The sequence below is a fragment of the Eulemur rufifrons genome, chromosome 30 (assembly GCF_041146395.1).
Source record: "Eulemur rufifrons isolate Redbay chromosome 30, OSU_ERuf_1, whole genome shotgun sequence".
Lineage (NCBI taxonomy): Eukaryota > Metazoa > Chordata > Mammalia > Primates > Lemuridae > Eulemur > Eulemur rufifrons.
The window spans coordinates 133,049,034-133,068,684 of record NC_091012.1 but is presented as its reverse complement, the minus strand read 5'-3'; the positions used below and the strand labels follow the sequence as shown (position 1 = coordinate 133,068,684).

The 19,651-nt window shown below is 36.9% G+C and overlaps 1 protein-coding gene across 2 annotated transcripts in view; it reads left to right on the top strand.

The window, feature by feature from the left end:
- MOSPD2 (motile sperm domain containing 2) overlaps nt 1–18,784 on the top strand; it is a 46,442-nt gene extending 27,658 nt beyond the window's left edge. The window contains exons 8-15 of one of the 2 annotated variants that reach the window (XM_069463107.1): nt 4,331–4,455; nt 7,533–7,709; nt 8,324–8,436; nt 10,654–10,750; nt 11,639–11,735; nt 12,519–12,648; nt 15,599–15,701; nt 17,998–18,784. In XM_069463107.1, coding sequence (XP_069319208.1) covers nt 4,331–4,455; nt 7,533–7,709; nt 8,324–8,436; nt 10,654–10,750; nt 11,639–11,735; nt 12,519–12,648; nt 15,599–15,701; nt 17,998–18,039 — 884 coding nt within the window. In that variant the 3' untranslated portion in view covers nt 18,040–18,784. Of the gene's footprint in view, nt 1–4,330; nt 4,456–7,532; nt 7,710–8,323; nt 8,437–10,653; nt 10,751–11,638; nt 11,736–12,518; nt 12,649–15,598; nt 15,702–16,291; nt 16,612–17,997 lie in introns of those variants that run through there. The other variant, XM_069463106.1, reaches the window with a different exon arrangement.
- Nucleotides 18,785–19,651: the final 867 nt, after the last annotated feature.

Genomic DNA, 19,651 nt, shown 5'->3' with positions numbered 1-19,651 from the left:
AGACGTGATCATTTCAACAGACACAAAAAAAGCATTTGACAAAATCCAGTACCCTCTCATGATAAAAAGCATTCAACAAACAAATAATATAAGGTGCAAAGAGTTGGAACCAACTGCACAGTTAGAAGGAGCACAGTAGTCTGTCTACACAAGACCACCCTCACTTCTGACATGACCTGTAACTTCAGGAGGTGCCCAAAATCACCCTCAGGTTCAATAATTGTAGTGAAGGACTCCAAAAACTCCCTGAAATCTATTATACTTACAGTTATGGTTGGTTCATTATGGAGAAAGAATTCAGATTAAAATCGGCCAAGGGGAGTAAAATGTAAGGCAGAGTCCAGGGAAGTACCAAATTGGAGCACATTACTTTGCCACCATCAATGTGTGGCAGTGTGCATGGAGGATCGCCACAGAGAAGCTCACCCAAGCTTCAGTGTTCAGAGTTTTTATTGGTGCTCCATTACAGAGATGTGATTGATTGCCCACATAGATCTTAGTCTCAGTCTCCCTAGAGGTCTTCTGATACCATGTGACCCAAAGCCCCCACCCTAAATCACTTTGTTGGTCTTTCTACCATGGCCAGCTCCTACCCTAAATTACATTGTTCCAGTGTGAGCCAAGGCCCCCAGACAAACAAAGACAATCATGTCAGGTATGAAGATTACCTCCCAGAAGGTAAGGGCAAAGGCCAGGCCACTGTTTGGGTAATGCTAATTCTTTGTTACACAGATGAAGGATTATGTAAATACTGCTATACGGTATTATTTTTTATTTGCATTTTTTTATTTAATTGTATTGTTATTTTTTACTTATTTATTTTTTAATGTTTTTGGTCCACAGTGGGTTGAATCTACAGATGGGGAACCCACAGATATGGAAGGCCGACTGTTATTAAGATAGTAATACTTCCCAAATTGACCTACTCATTTAATCCAGTCCCTTTTAAAAGTCCAGCTGCCTTCTGTGCAGAAATTGGCAAGCTTGTCCTAAAATTGACAAGAAAATGCAAGAAACCAAGAGTAGTAAAAAAAAAAAAAAATCTTGAAAGAGAACGACAAAGTTGTTTACCTCCTGATGTCAAAAATTTACTACAGAGCTATAATAATCACGACATTTGTAGTATGGGCATAAGGATAGACACATAGGCCAGGCACAATGGCTCATGCTCATAATCCTAGCACTCTGGGAGGCAGAGGCGGGAAGATTGCTGGAGCTTAGGAGTTTGAGACCAGCCTGAGCAAGAATGAGACCCCGTTTCTACTAAAAATACAAAAATTAGCCTGGCGGGGTGGCACACACCTGTAATCCCAACTACTCGGAAAGCTGAGGCCGGAGGATTGCTTGAGCCCAGTAGTTTTAGGCCGCAGTAAGCTACAGTGGTGGCACTGGACTCTATCCAGGCAACAGAGTGAGACTCTGTCTCAAAAAAAAAGATAGACATATAGATTGATGAAATAGAATTGAGAGTCCAGATATAAGCCCTCACATTTATGGTCAATTTTTTTTTTTTACCATAAAACGGTGCCAAGACAAGTCAGTAAAGAAAGAAAACTTTTTAATAAATGGTGCTAGGACAACTGGGTATCCACAGTCAAAGGAATGAAGTTGGACCCGTACTTCAAAGCATATATAAAAATTAACTCAAAATGAATTAGAGCCCTAAATGTAGCACTAAAACTCTTAGAAGAAATCATAGGAGTAAATCTTTGTGCTTGGACTAGGCAATGGTTTCATAGATATGACTCCAAAAGCACAATAAACAAAGAAAAAAATAGATATGAGACTTCATTAAAATTAAAATATTTTGTGCTTTCAAGGACACTACTAAGAAGGTGAAAAGACAAACCTCAGAACAAAAAGAATTATTTACAAGTCATATATCTGATAAGGGACTTACATCTAGAATATATAAAAAATTCTTACAGTGTAACAATATAAAGACAGGTAACCCAATTAAAAATCAGCAAAAGATTTGAATAGATGTTTTTTCCAAAGATAAACAAATGGGCAATAAACACATAAAAAGATGTTCGATATTAGTAATCATTAGAGAAATGCAAGTCTAAACCAAATGAGATACTGCTTGGGTGGCCATAATAAAAAAAAATACATTAACAGTTATTGGCGAGGAAATTGGAATCCTCTTATCTTGCTGGTAAGGATGTAAAATGGTCCAGCAATGTTAGAAAACAGTTTGCAGTTAAACATAGAATTACTATATGACCCAGAATTCCACTCCTTAGTATATACCAAGGGAAGTAAAAACTTATGTCCATATAAAAACTTGTTCACAAACGTTCATAGCAGCTTTATTCTTTTTTTTTTTTTTTTTTGAGACAGAGTCTTTCTCTGTTGACCAGGCTAGAGTGCCGTGGCATCAGCCTCGCTCACAGCAACCTCAAACTCCTGGGCTCAAGCAATCCTCTTGCCTCAGCCTCCCAAGTAGCTGGGACTACAGGCATGCGCCACCATGCCTGGCTAATTTTCTATATATATATTTTTGGCTGTCCATATAATTTCTTTCTATTTTTAGTAGAGACGGGGGTCTCACTCTTGCTCAGGCTGGTCTCGAACTCCTGAGCTCAAACAATCTGCCCGCCTCGGCCTCCCAGAGTGCTAGGATTACAGGCGTGAGCCACCGCGCCTGACCAGCAGCTTTATTCTTAATAGCCGAAAGTAGAAACAACCCAAATGGTCATAAGTTGATGAATAAACAAATATCATGTATCCACAAAATGGAAAATTATTCAGCCATAAAAAGGAATTAAGTGCTGATACATACATGCCACATCACGGGTTAACTTTGAAAACATGTTAAGTGAACGTCAGCAGAAAACGCCACATGTATGATTACATTTATATAAAATGTCCAAAATAAGCAAATCCACGAGGACAAAATAGATGAGTATTAATAGTCGCCAAGGACTATAAGGGGGTGGGGATAAGGAAAGATGGCGAGATGAGGGTTCTTTTTGGCATGATAAAAATGTTCTAAAGGCCGGGCGCGGTGGCTCACGCCTGTAATCCTAGCACTCTGGGAGGCCGAGGTGGGCGGATCGTTTGAGCTCAGGAGTTCGAGACCAGCCTGAGCAAGAGCGAGACCCCATCTCTACTAAAAATAGAAAGAAATTATATGGACAGCTAAAAATATATATAGAAAAAATTAGCCGGGCATGGTGGCGCGTGCCTGTAGTCCCAGCTACTTGGGAGGCTGAGACAGGAGGATCGCTTGAGCTCAGGAGTTTGAGGTTGCTGTGAGCTAGGCTGATGCCACGGCACTCACTCTAGCCTGGGGAACAGAGTGAGACTCTGTCTCAAAAAAAAAAAATGTTCTAAGATTAGATGGGGTGATGGTGGCACAAATTGAATTTTATGGTATGTAAATTATATCTGAATAAAGCCTATTATGAAAAAACCAGACTTAGCACTTTATCTAATTAAAGTAGCCTAGCTTCAAACATGTCATCTCACAAACTTTTAAAATTGAAATTAATGAAAATTAAAATGTTATGTAAAAAAAACTTATAGTTAGCCAAAGTAAAAATGTAATTTTTCCAAACTACTATTTAATGTTTATCATGCTGCTCTTGTCTTATTTTTTAAATGACTCTTGCAAATTTAATGCAGTATTCCTCTTTTAATTTCTTTGAAAAATGTACTTAGAATGTCACAATGGAAATGAGATTTAAAAAATTAAGTATAAATAAGAAATGGCGTGACAGAACAAGATTATAATTACCAAACAGCTGTGTTTGATAACAGTTTATTCTTGTAGATTCTGTAAGTTCCCCACAATTATATAAACTGCAGGGCTTGAGAGAAAGGCAAAGTTTAGGGTTAGGAAGGAAGTCTGGATCTGGCTCACATTTATAATGAGGAGGGCTATTTCTTTCTCTCATGACTTCCAATTTTAAAAGGTTTTTGAGATTAAGAGTTTATCAGAACCGTAAGGTAAATGACTCTTTCCATACTATTGTGCAGTTATTTCCTGAATCACATTGTAATTTGATTCAGTGTCTGGAAATCTAAATAGTTGAGATCGTTGATGGATTTATTCAGAGGCCAAAACTCTGATAAATTTATTCATGTATGTAAGGGTAATTTAATCTTCCTGAATCTTCACTGAACATTTGAAACCCATAAGGGAGAGTCACAATGTAAATGCCTATAGGAATTAGAGGATGTTAATTAAGTATCATGCCACATAAAGATAAATATTAACAGATTATAGCCCAAACTGATTTCAGAAGGCTCAGGTTAGCACTTACAGTAAATTAATTGAGAAAGAGAGTGAAAAGAATTTTAATGAAGTGACTTTTTTTTCCAGCTGCTTTCAAAATTGTGAAAACCTGGCTTGGTCCAGAAGCAGTAAGTTTGTTGAAGTTTACAAGCAAAAATGAAGTCCAGGACTATGTCAGTGTAGAGTACCTGCCTCCACATATGGGTGGAACTGTAAGTATAATACCTGAAGACTTGTTTATAAAGTAATTGGCTAATGGCATATTAGGCTATATTCTTTCCTCAAGGAAAAAGGAAAAGCAATCTCATAACATACAAAGAAAGATCACAGATACCCCAAAATAGCAAGTAGTGTTATAGACATTTTATACTTAAGTTTTAAAGTTGTTACATTTTTATTTTTTATATAAGTAACATATTTACCTGGTTCTAAACTAATGAAAATTCAGAAGGGTATTCAGAAACAAGTCTTCAGTAAAGTGTCTCCTCCTTTTGTCCCCAACCACCCTGTTCCCCTCCACTTACATTTCTTATATTAATTTGCAGGGATATGTAGTGCCTATGTAAGCAAATAAATATAGTATAAATTCTTGCTCCCTCCCATCTCTTTTAAACAGGTAGTATATTTATATGCTGTTGTGCATCCTGCTTTCTTCAATGTTTTTAATTTAGAGTCTGCTGCTTTTTTATTCTAAGGCTTTATATTTCACATTTTAACCTAGAAAAACCAAATGCCATTCATTTCAGATGCTATGCTTAGTTAAACATAGTGATTTTATTTGATTTGTCATTTTTAATAATTTGCCCATAAAATTGTTGTATCTTAAAATTAATAGCATTTAATAAAAATGATTTTTATTTTTACATATAAAAAGGTTATTTTATTTTCCCTCTCTGTTGTTAGTAGTATATTTCTTCAGGATTTCAGTCAAAACTGTAGTAGGACTACTATGTTTTAACATAAATTTTTAAGGTTTTTTTTTTTTCAAAAGTAACACAGATGATTTTTTTAAAAAGTAAACAATACCAGAGATTGAAAAGTATAACAGCACAGTGAAAAGTACCTCTCTTTCCCCAGGTCAGTGCCCACTGCCACTCCCTAGAGGCAATCACTGTTTTCTATCCTTTCAGAGTTATCTATCCATTACAGTTTTTTACACAAATGATCACATACCATACATACCGTTTGTGCTTTTTTCACATTCTTTATTGTGTAGGTTATACTATATTGATTCATAGAGGTCTGCCTTATTTTTTTAAACCATTGCAGAATATTCCATTGTGTGGATGAATATAACATTTATTTAATCAATCTTCTTTTGAAGGACCATTAGTTGTTGTCTCATCTTCTGCCATCACTAATATCCTTGCAAATAACTCTTGGTACACAGGTGCAGCAAATATACATATAGAATAAACTCCTAGAATTAAAATCAATGGGTCAATGGGTATAGTTAGGTTTTTTTATTTTTATTTTTTTTAATTTATTTTTTTTTATTTCAGCTTATTATGGGGTTACAAAAGTTTAGGTTATGTATATTGCCCATGCCCCCCTACCCCCCGAGTCAGAGCCTCAAGTGTGTCCATTCCCAGACAGTGCGCATTGCACTCACTATGTAGGTATACACCCATCCCCTCCACCCACCCCCCACCCACCACATTTGCCCGACACCCGACACCCGATTAGTGTTATTCCCAAATGTGCTCTTAGGTGATGATCAGGGAAACCATTTGATGGTGAGTACATGTGGTGCTTATTTTTCCATTCTTGGGATACTGCACTTAGTAGAATGGGTTCCAACTCTTTCCAGGAGAACAAAAGAGATTCTATATCACTGTTATTTTTTATAGCTGAGCAGTACTCCATGGTATACATATACCACATTTTACTAATCCACTCATGTATTGATGGGCACTTGGGTTGTTTCCACATCTTTGCAATTGTGAATTGTGCTGCCATAAACATTCGAGTGCAGATGTCTTTGTAATAGAATGTCTTTTGTTCTTTTGGGTAGATGCCCAGTAATGGGATTGCTGGATCAAATGGTAGTTTTTAATTTTGATATCTGTTGCCAAATTCCCTCTAAAGAGTTTGTGCCCATTTACCAATAATCGGTGGGGGACACTGGAACCACCTTCTTGCCAACACTTATTCTCATTTTTGTGATCTTTGCCAGTGTCAGGTGAAAAATATTTTATTGTGGTTTTTAACTTGCATTTCTTTTATTATAAGTGATGTTACATGTACTTGTATGTGATTCAAAAGGCAATCTTTGTTCTTTTTCAATAAATTCTGTATCATTCCTTTACCCTTGTTCTGGTGAGTTAAGTCTTTTTCTTATTGATTTGTATATATTAATAAAAGCTGTCTTTTTTTCTGATGTATGTGGTACATATTTTCCCAGTTGTGGCCTTTTTAAAACAAAAAAAACCCAATTGGGTATCAGACTGAGGTGGGGGGTGGGGGGAGGGGATGGGTGTATACCTACATGATGAGTGCGTTGCGCACCGTCTGGGGAATGGTCACGCTTGAATGTGCTGACTCGGGGGGATGGGGGGTGGGGGGAGGGGATGGGGGTATAACTACATGATGAGTGCAGTGCGCATTGTCTGGGGGAATGGACACGCTTGACGCTCTGACTCAGGGGGATAGGCGGTACATGGGCAATATATATAACCTGAACTTTTGTACCCCCATAATAAGCTGAAATAAAAATAAAATAAAATAGTACAGTTGAAAAAAAAATAAATAAATAAAAATATTTTCAGGACGCAAAAAAAAAACCCTTTCTGTTTTTAGTTTTTAGGGATTTTTTGTTGTTCTTGGTTGATTGGTTAGGTTTTATTTTTTGCTATTCAGAAATGTTTCATTCGAGTGTGTGTTCAATTCTTATCAATATTTTTATGGCTTCTAGGTTTTGTGCTATGTATACAAAGGTCTTTCCTACTTAGGTTTTTTGTTTTTTGTTTTTAATCCTCTTCTGTGTTGTCCTGGAGCTTATATGTTTTTTTAAAAAAATACATACAATTAAAGTTTTTATCCATCTGAAATTCTTTTTGGAGTAAAGAGTGAGCTAACAATCTAACTTGATGCTGTATAGATGGCTAGTCAACTGTCTCACACCATTTATTGCTCCTTTCCTTTCTGATTTGAAATGCTTCCTTTATTTTAAATTTCACTATCTAATTAAGTCTGCTTTCTTGGCCGAAGTAATGAATTTTAAATCTACTAAGAGAAATATTTCTCTACCCACCTCTTGGCAGGCTGATGTGAAATACTTTTCTTTTAGGATCCTTTCAAGTATAGCTATCCACCACTAGTAGACGACGACTTCCAGACACCTTTGTGTGAGAACGGGCCTATTACCAGTGAGGATGAAACTTCAAGTAAAGAAGATATAGAAAGCGATGGTAAAGAAACCTTGGAAACAATTTCTAATGAAGAACAAACAACTCTTCTAAAAAAGGTAATTTTGTAAATAAAATGAAATTGAGTCAAAAGCTGTAGTCTGGCCCCAATTCCACCACTAGCTGGCTATGTAATTTTGGGTCATTCACTTAACTTGCTGCCCTTCCATATCTCTGTGTGTAAAAAGTAAGAAGGATGGGACTAGTTGACTCATAGCACCACTTTAGTGTATAAAAGGCTGATTCCATGCTTTTGTATAAAAATTAGCCAAATGCATCTGGAAGGAATTTTTTTGTCTAAAATAAAATTAATTTAAAAATACCTTGATCTAGTTCCTTTCTCTATTTGTTAAACAGCACTTAGTTGTCACCCATTTTACAAGTAATCAGGGACTTGACAGAGGGATAAATATAATATAATTTAGAACAAATTTAAAGACTCAAAGAAAGGACCATATTATATTTTCTACAGTAACCTATTTGTAGGAGGCACTCAGATATATGTTAATGGTCATGTTAATATATGCTAAATAGATACAATAAACCTGTGGTTAAGAGTATAATTAGGATTGAATTAAAATAATGTTTACTTTGACCTAATGATCTGCCCAACTGTCAGTGTGAAACTTAAATTTCTTTATCTTTTCTTTCATTTTTTCTTTTTGATCTTTAGACTAACCCAACTGAATCTACTTCAAAAGCAGAAGAAAATGAAAAAGTTGATTCAAAAATAAAAGCTTTCAAGAAACCATTGAGTGTGTTTAAAGGACCCTTATTACACATCAGGTAATAGTTGAAGATTTTATTAGCTATACTGTTATAATCTTGATCATCTGGAGGGAACAGAAAACTTAAGAAAAACTTCCGTACTGTTTCTGAAACTATAGAAATACAAAATTAAGGATTATCTAAAGACTTGCCTTGATTCAGGCATAGTGGATATTTTTAGCTAACTTTTTCTTATTCTGTTGAGTGTGTTTAAAGGGCTGTCATCATACATTAGATAATGAAATAATATAGTAACAATAAATTATTAACAATAAATAATATCTGAATTTCATGGATTTCTCTCATGTTACTGTTACCATTATTAGACTTGCACAAGTTTAGGGATGCCAGAAGTGACACTGAAGTGTAGGCATTTGTTGATTTGACTTTCTAACAGCGAAAGGTAAACCAGAAAAATATGTTTGTGACTAAAGTCAAATTTCAGCACATCTCTATTTTTGTTGCTAGGCTATTTAATTCAAAAGATTCAGGGTTGTTTCTTTCATCATTGTCTAAAGACCTCTTTCTCACTGATGATGCTTTTGGTTGGTAAATCTATTTTGCCTTATGTTAATATTGCCACACCTACTTTATGATCTAATGTAGCATTGCAACCTTGCTGTGTAATTATGTTTTAGGTATATCTCTTATGAACAATACATTCAGACTTTTTAAAAACCTGAGATTCTCTAATTGACAAGATTGGTTTGTTTCCTGTGTTATTTGGATTTATCGTCACCATCTCTGTGTGTGAAAGAGATCTGCATGTTGCACATGCCTTTTCTGTTTTCCGTGTTTTCCTTTGCCATTTTCCTCCTTAAAAGTTTTTTTTTGTTGTTGTTGTCGTTTGCTTACTTGTTCTCATTTTTCCCTCTACTTGTTTGGAAGTTACATGTTCTATGTTTTCACTGGAAGCCTGTCAAATCATGTGTCCTAGCCTATAAGTGTAGAGGTATGACAAGAAGAGCAGGCTACAGAAAAAGGCAGGCTGGAGCAGCACAGCTTCTCAGCTGCACTTTGGGCTCTGCCCCACCCTGCCTCCACCCCCAGTAAAGTCCCAGAGCTGCTCCTACACATGCACAAGGACCCAACCAACATCTCGTTCCCTACAGCTGCTCACAGTTTTTGTGCTTGCTACTGAGAGCAATTCTGAGATCCATAATCTTACTGTCTTTTCTGTAACTTACTTAAGATTGGGTTCTAAAAGGAAGCCAGCAATCATGCTGATTCACCATCTTGTCCAAAGCTAGGCAAAGCCATTCTGGGAGAGCTCTTCCTTAAAAATGTGTTCTCTAAATTGATAAATATCCCTGATATACAGACATTCCTGATATAAAATGAATCTATTTAAAGATGTGTCTCAAAATCAAAGACTATTTGAAGACTCAGTTAAGTTCTTCACCTTTTTATGTAAACCAAAAACAACGTTTTCCCCATTGTTTTGAGGCGCCTGATACAATTTGGCTAATGTAATTAAACTACACAAACTTTGCTTGAGTCTTTCAATTTTTATTTTAGGTCATGGGCATTACAATGGCCAATAATAGTAAAATTTAAATTTTGAGACTTGCCAGTTTTGCAATTTTTTATTTCAGCATATTATGGGGGTATAGAAGTTTACATTACGTATATTGCCCTTGCCCCCCCTCCACCCCCCCCCCTTTTTGCTATTTGTTAAGTTCTTTCTGCGGTTCCCACCCCAAATTTGCTTCTTTATTTTTCTCCTTCCCTATTACTTAGAGAGACCATTATATAGTAAGAAATTATTCTGTTACTTAAATACATCCCTAGTGCTCTTTCTTTTTAATTTATGCTCTTCTCTGTGGGCATATAAAAATACACCCCATTCTAATCTATTCATAATTAGGTAAAGTTGAAACAGCAATACCTTCTTTGCTTTATTATCTATAACCTTCCAAATAGTTTAAATAAATACACCTTAAGATAGTGCTGATTATAGGATTAATTCAGAATCTTCCTAATTCTCTCTTCTGTTCTTTCCTATTTTGTTTTTGATCTTAGGCAAAACCATAGGATTTTTTTAAATAGCATGTGTTGAATCAGCAAGATTAAAATACAGAATTATATTAGCTAATTGTTTTGTAGTCATTTTTGGTGAAATCTCTTTATATAAATGAGCTTAAGATATTAACTAAATATTTTTCTTCAAGCTAATAATTAGACTGTCATTTATTCTGAGTATTACAAATGCCTTATGTTTTTGTCACTACCTAGCCCAGCAGAAGAACTGTATTTTGGAAGTACAGAATCTGGAGAGAAGAAAACTTTAATAGTGTTGACAAATGTAACTAAAAATATAGTGGCATTTAAGGTAAATATTTTAAAAATTTAATAAATTGTGAGAATCTGACATGGGAAGTGATTTTTATACATATTTTAGTTGAAAAATTGATGATTTTGAACTTGTACCATGTTTTTATTTATAATATTTTTAGGCATGTTGTATTGACTTCTGGTTCTAACTAAGCATCACAGCTTATCTAAAATTTTCCCTGAGGTCTGTATCTAAATCTTTAATGTGCAGTAATAGGCTAATGTCTAAGTTAATCCCAGGGGTTTGTTGTAAATAAAAACTCAGGAAAAATCGCTCTTCATTATATGAATAATTTGATTCATAATAACAGTGAAAGATAAAACTATAAAATTGATAGTACATTCCCCTCCAAGTGTGGTATATTCTGGAGTGTGGTTTATATCGGATAATAACCTGATACTGAGCATTAATTAAGTGTAACAAGACTGAATCTAGCACCACCCCGTATTATACGTATTCCTTCCTTAAATCTTCTATTGAATTTAGATATAACCACTAGGATGTTCCTGATGTACCTTATTTATCTACTGTTTTTTAATTTCTGAACACACTATTGCAACATGAAATCTAATGTGCATTCTGTTTTTGTGAATTTGCATCATTAAATTCAGGCTCTTAGCCAACGGGATATTTAACAGATGGATTAATTTCTTTATTTAAGAGGGAGGCGAAGTGACAATTGGACTAATATACGAGTATCTTTTTAGATAGAGTGAGGTGGTTCTTTCCTGTTAGTGGGGACAAACATATTCTGTACATAACCACCAACGTTGCTTTGTAAACTCTTTGTTCATTGATTAACTGCTGATTTTTTAAAAAGTCATTCTTAAGCCATTTCCCCCAAATAGCCATAAAGGTTGTTATATGGCTACTGTTTATAAACAGGTGAGAACAACTGCTCCAGAAAAATACAGAGTCAAGCCAAGCAACAGCAGCTGTGACCCAGGTGCATCAGTTGATATAGTTGTGTCTCCCCATGGGGGTGAGTTGTTACTTATTAACCCCAGCAGGTGTGGTGGGAGCAGGGGACCTAGGGCTGAGCCCTGAGTCATCAAAAATGTCGGGCTAGAATCTAAAACTTACCAGAGTATCAGCACCTCACCTTACTCTAGACATCTCTTTTCTCATATGTGAAATGAGATGGTCAGAGCCTCAAAGGAGTCTCTAAAGCCTTTTCCAGCATTAAAATGTAATTGTTTTTTTTTTTTTTTTTTTTTTGAGACAGAGTCTCACTCTGTTGCCCAGGCTAGAGTGAGTGCCGTGGCGTCAGCCTAGCTCACAGCAACCTCAAACTCCTGAGCTCAAGCGATCCTCCTGTCTCAGCCTCCCGAGTAGCTGGGACTACAGGCATGCGCCACCATGCCCGGCTAATTTTTTCTATATATATTTTTAGCTGTCCATATAATTTCTTTCTATTTTTAGTAGAGGTGGGGTCTCGCTCTTGCTCAGGCTGGTCTCGAACTCCTGAGCTCAAACGATCCGCCCACCTCGGCCTCCCAGAGTGCTAGGATTACAGGCGTGAGCCACCGCGCCCGGCCTAAAATGTAATTGTTTTTAATGAGTAAAATTATTTAAACTGACACCAATTGAAATTGAATTTGAAAAATAATATTCCTCAAATTTTAGAACTTCTTCCTTTTTAAGGGAGTTCGTTTTCTTCTTTTTCCTTAATGTTGTGTTCCAGAATAATGCCTTAAACCACATACATATCCAACTCCTTGTAAAGGTTCCTGTTTATATGTTAAATTACCCTTTTGCAATGCAGGTTTAACAGTCTCTGCCCAAGACCGGTTTCTGATAATGGCTGCAGAAATGGAACAGTCATCTGGCACAGGTCCAGCAGAATTGACTCAGTTTTGGAAAGAAGTTCCTAGAAACAAAGTAATGGAGCATAGGTAAGCTTTTTAGTCACACTCTCTCTAATGTAGTGGGAAGAATCAGAAAGAGAAAGGGGCCCTTCCTTCTCTCATTTGGTAGGCGTTGAAGCATCTGGCATGACCAGGCACCCAGTGAGCCTGTAGGGTTGCCCAGATGAATGAGACCGAGAGTTGCTCAAGGAGATTGCTGATAGCAGAAACTTGTTTGCAGGCCAGTGCAAGAGTCTCGATCTGTCCAGAGCACAAAAACAGATCTCTTCGTTCCAGCATTTTTCCTTGTAGGAATGCTTGCCTTGTGTACTGGAATGTTTGATGCAGCATTGTTTAAATAGTGAAAAATTAGAGATAAAGAACCTAAGTAATCACCAATTAACGCAATAGTGAGATACATTTGAGCATATTCATGTAAAGAATACTGTAGCCATTCAAAAAAGTATAAGTCTGTTCTGACATGGAAAGACATCTGTGATGTATTATTAGAAAAAAAAATCTAGTCACAGAAAAATTTTTATGACATTATCCTATTTAAGAGGGGGTGAAACCTCTGAGTGTGTAGGTATATACATGTATATATGTGTATATATCAGGTTGTGACAAATGTCTTGAAAAGATACATAGAAAAGGAGAATAGAGAAGGCTGTGCTTTAGTTTTGTTTGGCTATTTTTAATTTTTTAAATTGGAATTATGGTTTATTGGAGTTTTCCCAGTTTTGCTCCCGAGGGCATATTTGTCAATGCCTGGAGACATTTTTAGTTGTTACAGTTGGGGCATGGGGTGCTATGAGCATCTAGTAGGTGGAGCCTAGGGATGCCGCTAAACCTCCTGCAGTGCACAGGACAGCCCCCACCCCAAAAAAATTACCTAGCCCTAAGTGTCCACAGTGCTAAGGTTGAGAAACTTTCCTTTATAGGGCAGTTAAATATTGCCACTATGATGACATTTGAGTAGGGCCTGAAGGAAATGAGTAAGCCACATAGATAACTGGACAGAGATCTTTCCAGGCAGAAGGAACAACAAATGAGAATGTGCTTGGCCTGTGTCAGGAACAGCAAGGAGGTCAATGTCACTTGACTCCAGTTAGCTTGGCGGGAGATGAGGACAAAGAGTAAGAAACCAGATCATTGCTATAGGGATGACTTATGAAATTGAGAGGAGAAACCATTAGTTGGTGCTAAGCAAAGCCATGAGGTGATCTGGCTTATTTTTTAAAAGGATTCTTCTGGAGGCTCTGTAGAAACTAGATGGTGGGCAGGCTCAGGTGGAACAGTGATACCAAATTCACCCTGAAGTAGAATTTGCTGTGTGCCAGCACTGTTCTAGATGCTTTACACTTACTGATTCATTCATTCATGAAGACAGCCCTATGAGAGAGGGAGGTATTTTTCCCACTTTATAGGTGAGAAGCTGGGAAACCTGGCAATGCTCATGGTTGAATGAAATCTTCAAAACAGGGATTGAAAGAATACAGATGTGGCTGGAACACAGAGAATGAGAGGATCTGTGGTAACAAAGAAAGTTGCAGAGGCAGGCTGGGGCCAGAGCAGGAGCTCAGTCACCATCACAGAACCAGCAAGAGTGGCAACCCGATCTGACATGCCTTTGACAAGATCATCCTGTTTGCAGTGCAGGTAACAGAGTAGAAGAGAACAAGAGTGGGCCAGGGGAAACAAGTGCTATTTCAGTTGTCCAGCAAGAGAGGAGAATGTTAGACCTAGCCTAGAGGAATATTTAGTGGCCAAATGGAAGAAGATGACCCAGCAGGGAGTTAGGAGGAAAACCAGTAGGCAGGCTCTGTTTGACTATCATCAAAGCCCAACGAAGAGAATATTTCACAAAGGAGAAGTGACTACCAGTACCAAATGCTGCCATGCTGGTCAAGAAGGATGTGTGGGCAGGGCCCATTGATGGCGACATCACAGAAGTCATTGGTGACCTTACAGAGAGCACTTTCAGGCTTCAGGAGCCACATAAGACAGAGAGGTCAGATGCTAAAGCAATGGAGGTGGTCAAACTGTACTGGAGGTTTGGCTGGTTGGGGAGGGATCTCCCCAAGGAGGAATGTGGTATTGACGAAGGGGTTTTTCATGGGAGAGATTTGAGCATTGTTTAAAAGCCTGTGGCAAGGACCATTGGAGGAGGAGAGGCTGGACAATATAAGACAGATCATGGACAGTGAAATTCCTGAGACGGCTAAAACGGGGAGACCTAAAGTGGTGGTGGGGGATTAGCCTTAGTTGAGGGGAGGAAGGATGCAGGTGGAGGTCAGTGGCTGCCTTGTTTGTATATGGAATATTTAAAATTTTCAAATTATAGTGCAGGAGGGCCTACTTTTTGCTTTTATCGAGTTTCTGTGGGGTTTTTTGGTCAAAGGCATGGTTATCAAGAATACTTTGAAAGGTTATAAAACACTGGTATAAAAGGTGTTGAAGATTTATTTGAAGTTCCTTTGAAACAGTCCTTCAAAATGAGGAGTGTTTCTTTTGGTTTTGTTATGTATGAGTTGCTTTGTTTCTTTGGTTTTTGTTTTATCAATTCCTAATGGCTTGCTTTTCTATAACTGTGAGAGGAAATCACTGCTCACACAGCAAGTGGGAGGGGGTGCTTCGTGGGTATGTACTGAAGGCCCAAGAGTAAAGCACCTTTCTCTTATCTAGAAAGGGTGGTTTCCTTCAAATCGTCAGATATTTGGATGAATTCTACCGAATACCATATGAAAAACTTTTTGTTGAATCCCATGGGTTACTTTAGCAGTGCCTGTGATCTCTTGTGTTCTTTTATACATACATTAAGAAGCTGGAAGATAAATATATACTGAGCTGCCACCCTAGGTAAACCTGGGGAGAGGAATGAGGACTTTCACCTCTGTTACACAGACTTTTGTATTTAACTTTTTTCATTTTAACATTTTACTTTTACAAGAAAATTCATTAAAACTTTAAACAAGTTGTTTCCTTTGGACTTTCATAGGTTAAGATGCCATACTGTTGAGAACAGTAAACCAAACACTCTTACGTTAAAAGACAATGCTTTTAACATGTCAGATAAAACCGGTGAAGATATATATCTACAAGTAAGTGTGCTTTCTTTTTCCTAACTAAAACAAAGTTGTTAACGCTAATCAACATTAGAAATCCATTTTTTCCCACTGATATAAGGAAAACCCTTTGGCATAGACATGAAAGAAATGCTCTCTTTGTGAAGAGATGCCAAACCAGAAATGGTAAGCAGCGAGTGACTTTGAGAAATTTAATAACCTTTAAAACCTCTAGCCATTTTTAGCAAAGCGCAAGGTGCTTTGGGGTGGGGGGGGTATCAAAGAATTTATCTTGAGGAAAAAGTACCACGTAGTGTGTTTAAATTTGAAAGAGACAGAGGGGCTATCTAAGTAACTGACAGTAGCTCAAGGATTTCATACCTCCAGGAAGTGACTGCTCTGCTCCTCTCTCAATTAAAAATTTAGACCTTTCAAAATGAGAGTAAGCAGAGACACATCTGTCCACCCAAACAAATCTAATGCCTCGTTACGTTTCCAGCTCCCAGCTTTTCAGAGCAGATGGGTCCAATCCCTGCAATGTTTGGATTCCTAATATTCTTGTTTGTCATGCCCATGATTAATGACTGTTTTACTGACAAATCTTTCATCCCTTTTTCCCTCTTCAGCTCAATCGTTTACTAGAAAGCAATAGGAAGCTTGAAGACCAAGTGCAGCATTGTATCTGGTTCCAGCAGCTGCTGCTTTCCTTAACAGTGCTCTTGCTTGCTTTTGTCATCTCTTTCTATTATTTGCTATAGAGTTAAAGAAGTGGTACCTGGTAGGAAACACAGCTCCTTCATCTATTAGTTGGAAAAAGTAACAGACCCAAAAATTCTCCACCAAGCTACTAAAAGTATTTCACATCTGGGCTTCCTAAAAGGAAATGTGCAGCACCTAGAGGGGAACACATATATGTCTTGAAAATAAACTGTTAGAATAAAGAAATGCTGGAGAAATTGATTATAGGAGACTATAGCTATTTAGTAAAGTAAATAAAGGTATATCCATTGTGTAAATTAATAGTTTAAATATAATTTATTTTTTCCTTTTGATTTGAATACTTTTAAAAGCTTAAGTTTTATGTAAATGGATTAGCTGAACTGAAAAGTATAAGTAATATGCATTGTTGCAGCCAAAAAAATGTAGTCTGCTTTTTTATGACAGAATTATTATAGCTGAGCCAACTTATTAGCTTTTCTATACTATGTATATAGAAGAACATGTATATTGAAAAAAAACATACAGAGGAATTTATGTAATCATAACTTTGTAATTTTGAGAATTACTTCCAGATGATAGTCAATATTCTTTTGGAATGTAAACCTATTTAATGCCAAACCACCTTAGCCTTTGTTTCTCAGTGTTCCTCAACAGCCTGCCTTTTATTAATCTCGGGCTTTTTTATGAACACTCTTATTTCAAATAGAATTTGGCAAACTAAGTGTGGTTGGATTTTCTTCGAATTCGGTTAGTAATGCCCAGAAGGAAAGTCTCTCCAAGCAGTCCCCCTTTCCAGTCATTTTTATACACCTTCCTGTTGTCCACTATCCCTGCCTGGACACTGAACCTTTTGCCTAATTTATTATAAAGGCCTGATCCTGTGTTGTTCCATCTTCACCCTCATTCCAGAGCAGAGGAGCGTCTCTGTGGACAATGAATTGGACCGTCTTCACCCTCGTGTCTAAGTGAAAAGTGTCATAAAATTTTTTGAAAAGTTATTTTTTTCGAGATGCTAAGCAGAATAATTAATTTAGGTTTCAAATGTTCCTTGTTAAAATCAGCCATGAGAAGGAAACTTACAAAAGATTAGAGTGTCTATAAAAGTGAAAAGAAAAAAAACAAAAACATACAAGCTCAAGTGTCAGCTCTCTATTTTAAAGAATGAAAAATATACTCACAATGAACTGCAAAACCTTCAGCCCAGGACTAATTGACTTACTTGATATTCTGCCTTGGATACAGTAATACTCACCCACTATGGTTCCTAAATTCCTAAAAAGATACACCTTGCAGCAGCAGAGGCTAATGAAATGAGTTTGTTTTCTCATATGACCAGTTTCAGTCCATGTTGGTTCATGTGTACGTCTACTTTATCTGAAAGAAAAAAATAGTCTGCCTGTAAAATAAATTTTGAGTTTCAATTGAGCCATGTTTGGAGATTTATTATTATTCTGAGGTATAGAGTTGTTGGCTTTCATCTTGAAGAAGTTGATTCCAAAATTGAGTTATGAAGAAAGATATAATAGAGTTCCTTCAAAATTGGCCTAGGAAATAAAACCTTAAAAGGACACTGGTGTGCTACTTTGTCTTAATTTGGACTTTTCTGTTTCAGTTTGCCACCTCCAGATGTGAAACGGACTGCAGTCCACTCTAAGTACTGTGCACAATATCTCCCTGTGTGTGTGCACAGTGGCTTCCTTCCCCTTACCTGGTAGATTTTTGGCCTTAATATAATCTAATCCCAAAGTATTTGTGTATGTTTTTTTGTTCCTCAGCAAATAAATGAGGAAATAATTAGCCAAGATTGGAAATGTTTTGTCCTAACGGTGTCCCTTTAATGTTTCATATGAAAATTATGTTGACCCACTAAAATATCTTTGCTCGATGTCTGGTCAGTTGAATTTAATAACATATCTTGTTAATGTTTGTCCATTAAATGTGACTAAGCAGAATTACTGAAAACTAACTATAAAATCAAAGGCATCTAAACTTTTGTACTTGTCTTGATTAATCATATATATTTATACTTGATTTTATTCTGTCTTCCTTTGGTTTTATTTAATCACATTGCATGATTATTATTTTTGGTACACTAATCAATAATTTTATTTTTAGTCATGTCATTACCTGTTCTTGACCAAATTACCAAGGACCAACATTTAGATTTAAATTTTTGTTTTCACTTGGGAATGGAAATTAGATTTTCCATGAAAGGATTAATGAAATATCATTAGCTTGACCTGCAAGTAGCCCAAAAATGCAATTGCTGGTAAACCTAGTCTCAAATTTCATAATACCATAACTGTTTTTATATCTTGCCACTAATTTTGACTGAATTTAATAGCACTTTATTGTACGATTACAAAAAAAATATATTCCTAGAATTGTTGCCAGTGTAATTTCTCTAATGTTCTGGTGCTTTTCATATATTTTCAGTATTTTTATTACTATATTGGTATTTTCTTTGTATAAATTGATCAAAAGAACATGTTTTCTATTTTAATGTTTTAGAAAAATAATTACATTTATGAAATAAATATCATCAGGAAAAAACATCTGGTCTCTAATTGATAAAACATCTTAAGGAAAATCAATGTTCAGACTCACTCTGACCTTTGAAAGATCAGAGTAACTCCTTTTGGGTCTGTTTTGCATTTTTATAAGGACAGCGCTTCAGGTTTCCAAAGATGCAATCTGATGTCAGGTGAGCCTGTCTTTACTATGTCCTGTTTCTCCTCATCCTGTGTCGGGTTTGGCTGCTTTTCAGTGGAGTTTTCCCCAGATTTAGCATTGAACCCACTGTCAAGGCTTGGGCTCATTATCGAGCCCCTTACTGGAGTTGCAGCAAATCAGAATTGCCCCATGGTTCCCCCAGTCCTAGCATTGAACCCACTGTCCAGCCTGATGGGAACAAGCAGGAAGCAGGCTAATGGGAAGCCCTGCCTGGCTGGGCACAAGGAAGACAGCAGCAGGGCACTGACCATTCCCAAAATCAGGCATATGCACACATTGAGGAGGGGTGACAAGGCAGCCGGAATGATGACGGAAGAGGCCCTGAGGGTTGTTGATGTCTGATCCCCTCTCCACTGAAAGACACAGCTCCCAAATAGCAGCTATGCCTCCATAAAAATAAACTGAATAGGTGGTCCCTCTTCTACACTGAAAACTATGTAGAGATTCAAAATCAGGTGGGTAAAGAGTCCAAACCCTCTGGTAAAATCAAAATAGAGCCACAAGGACAGAATATTAACCTGCCAAGAAATACC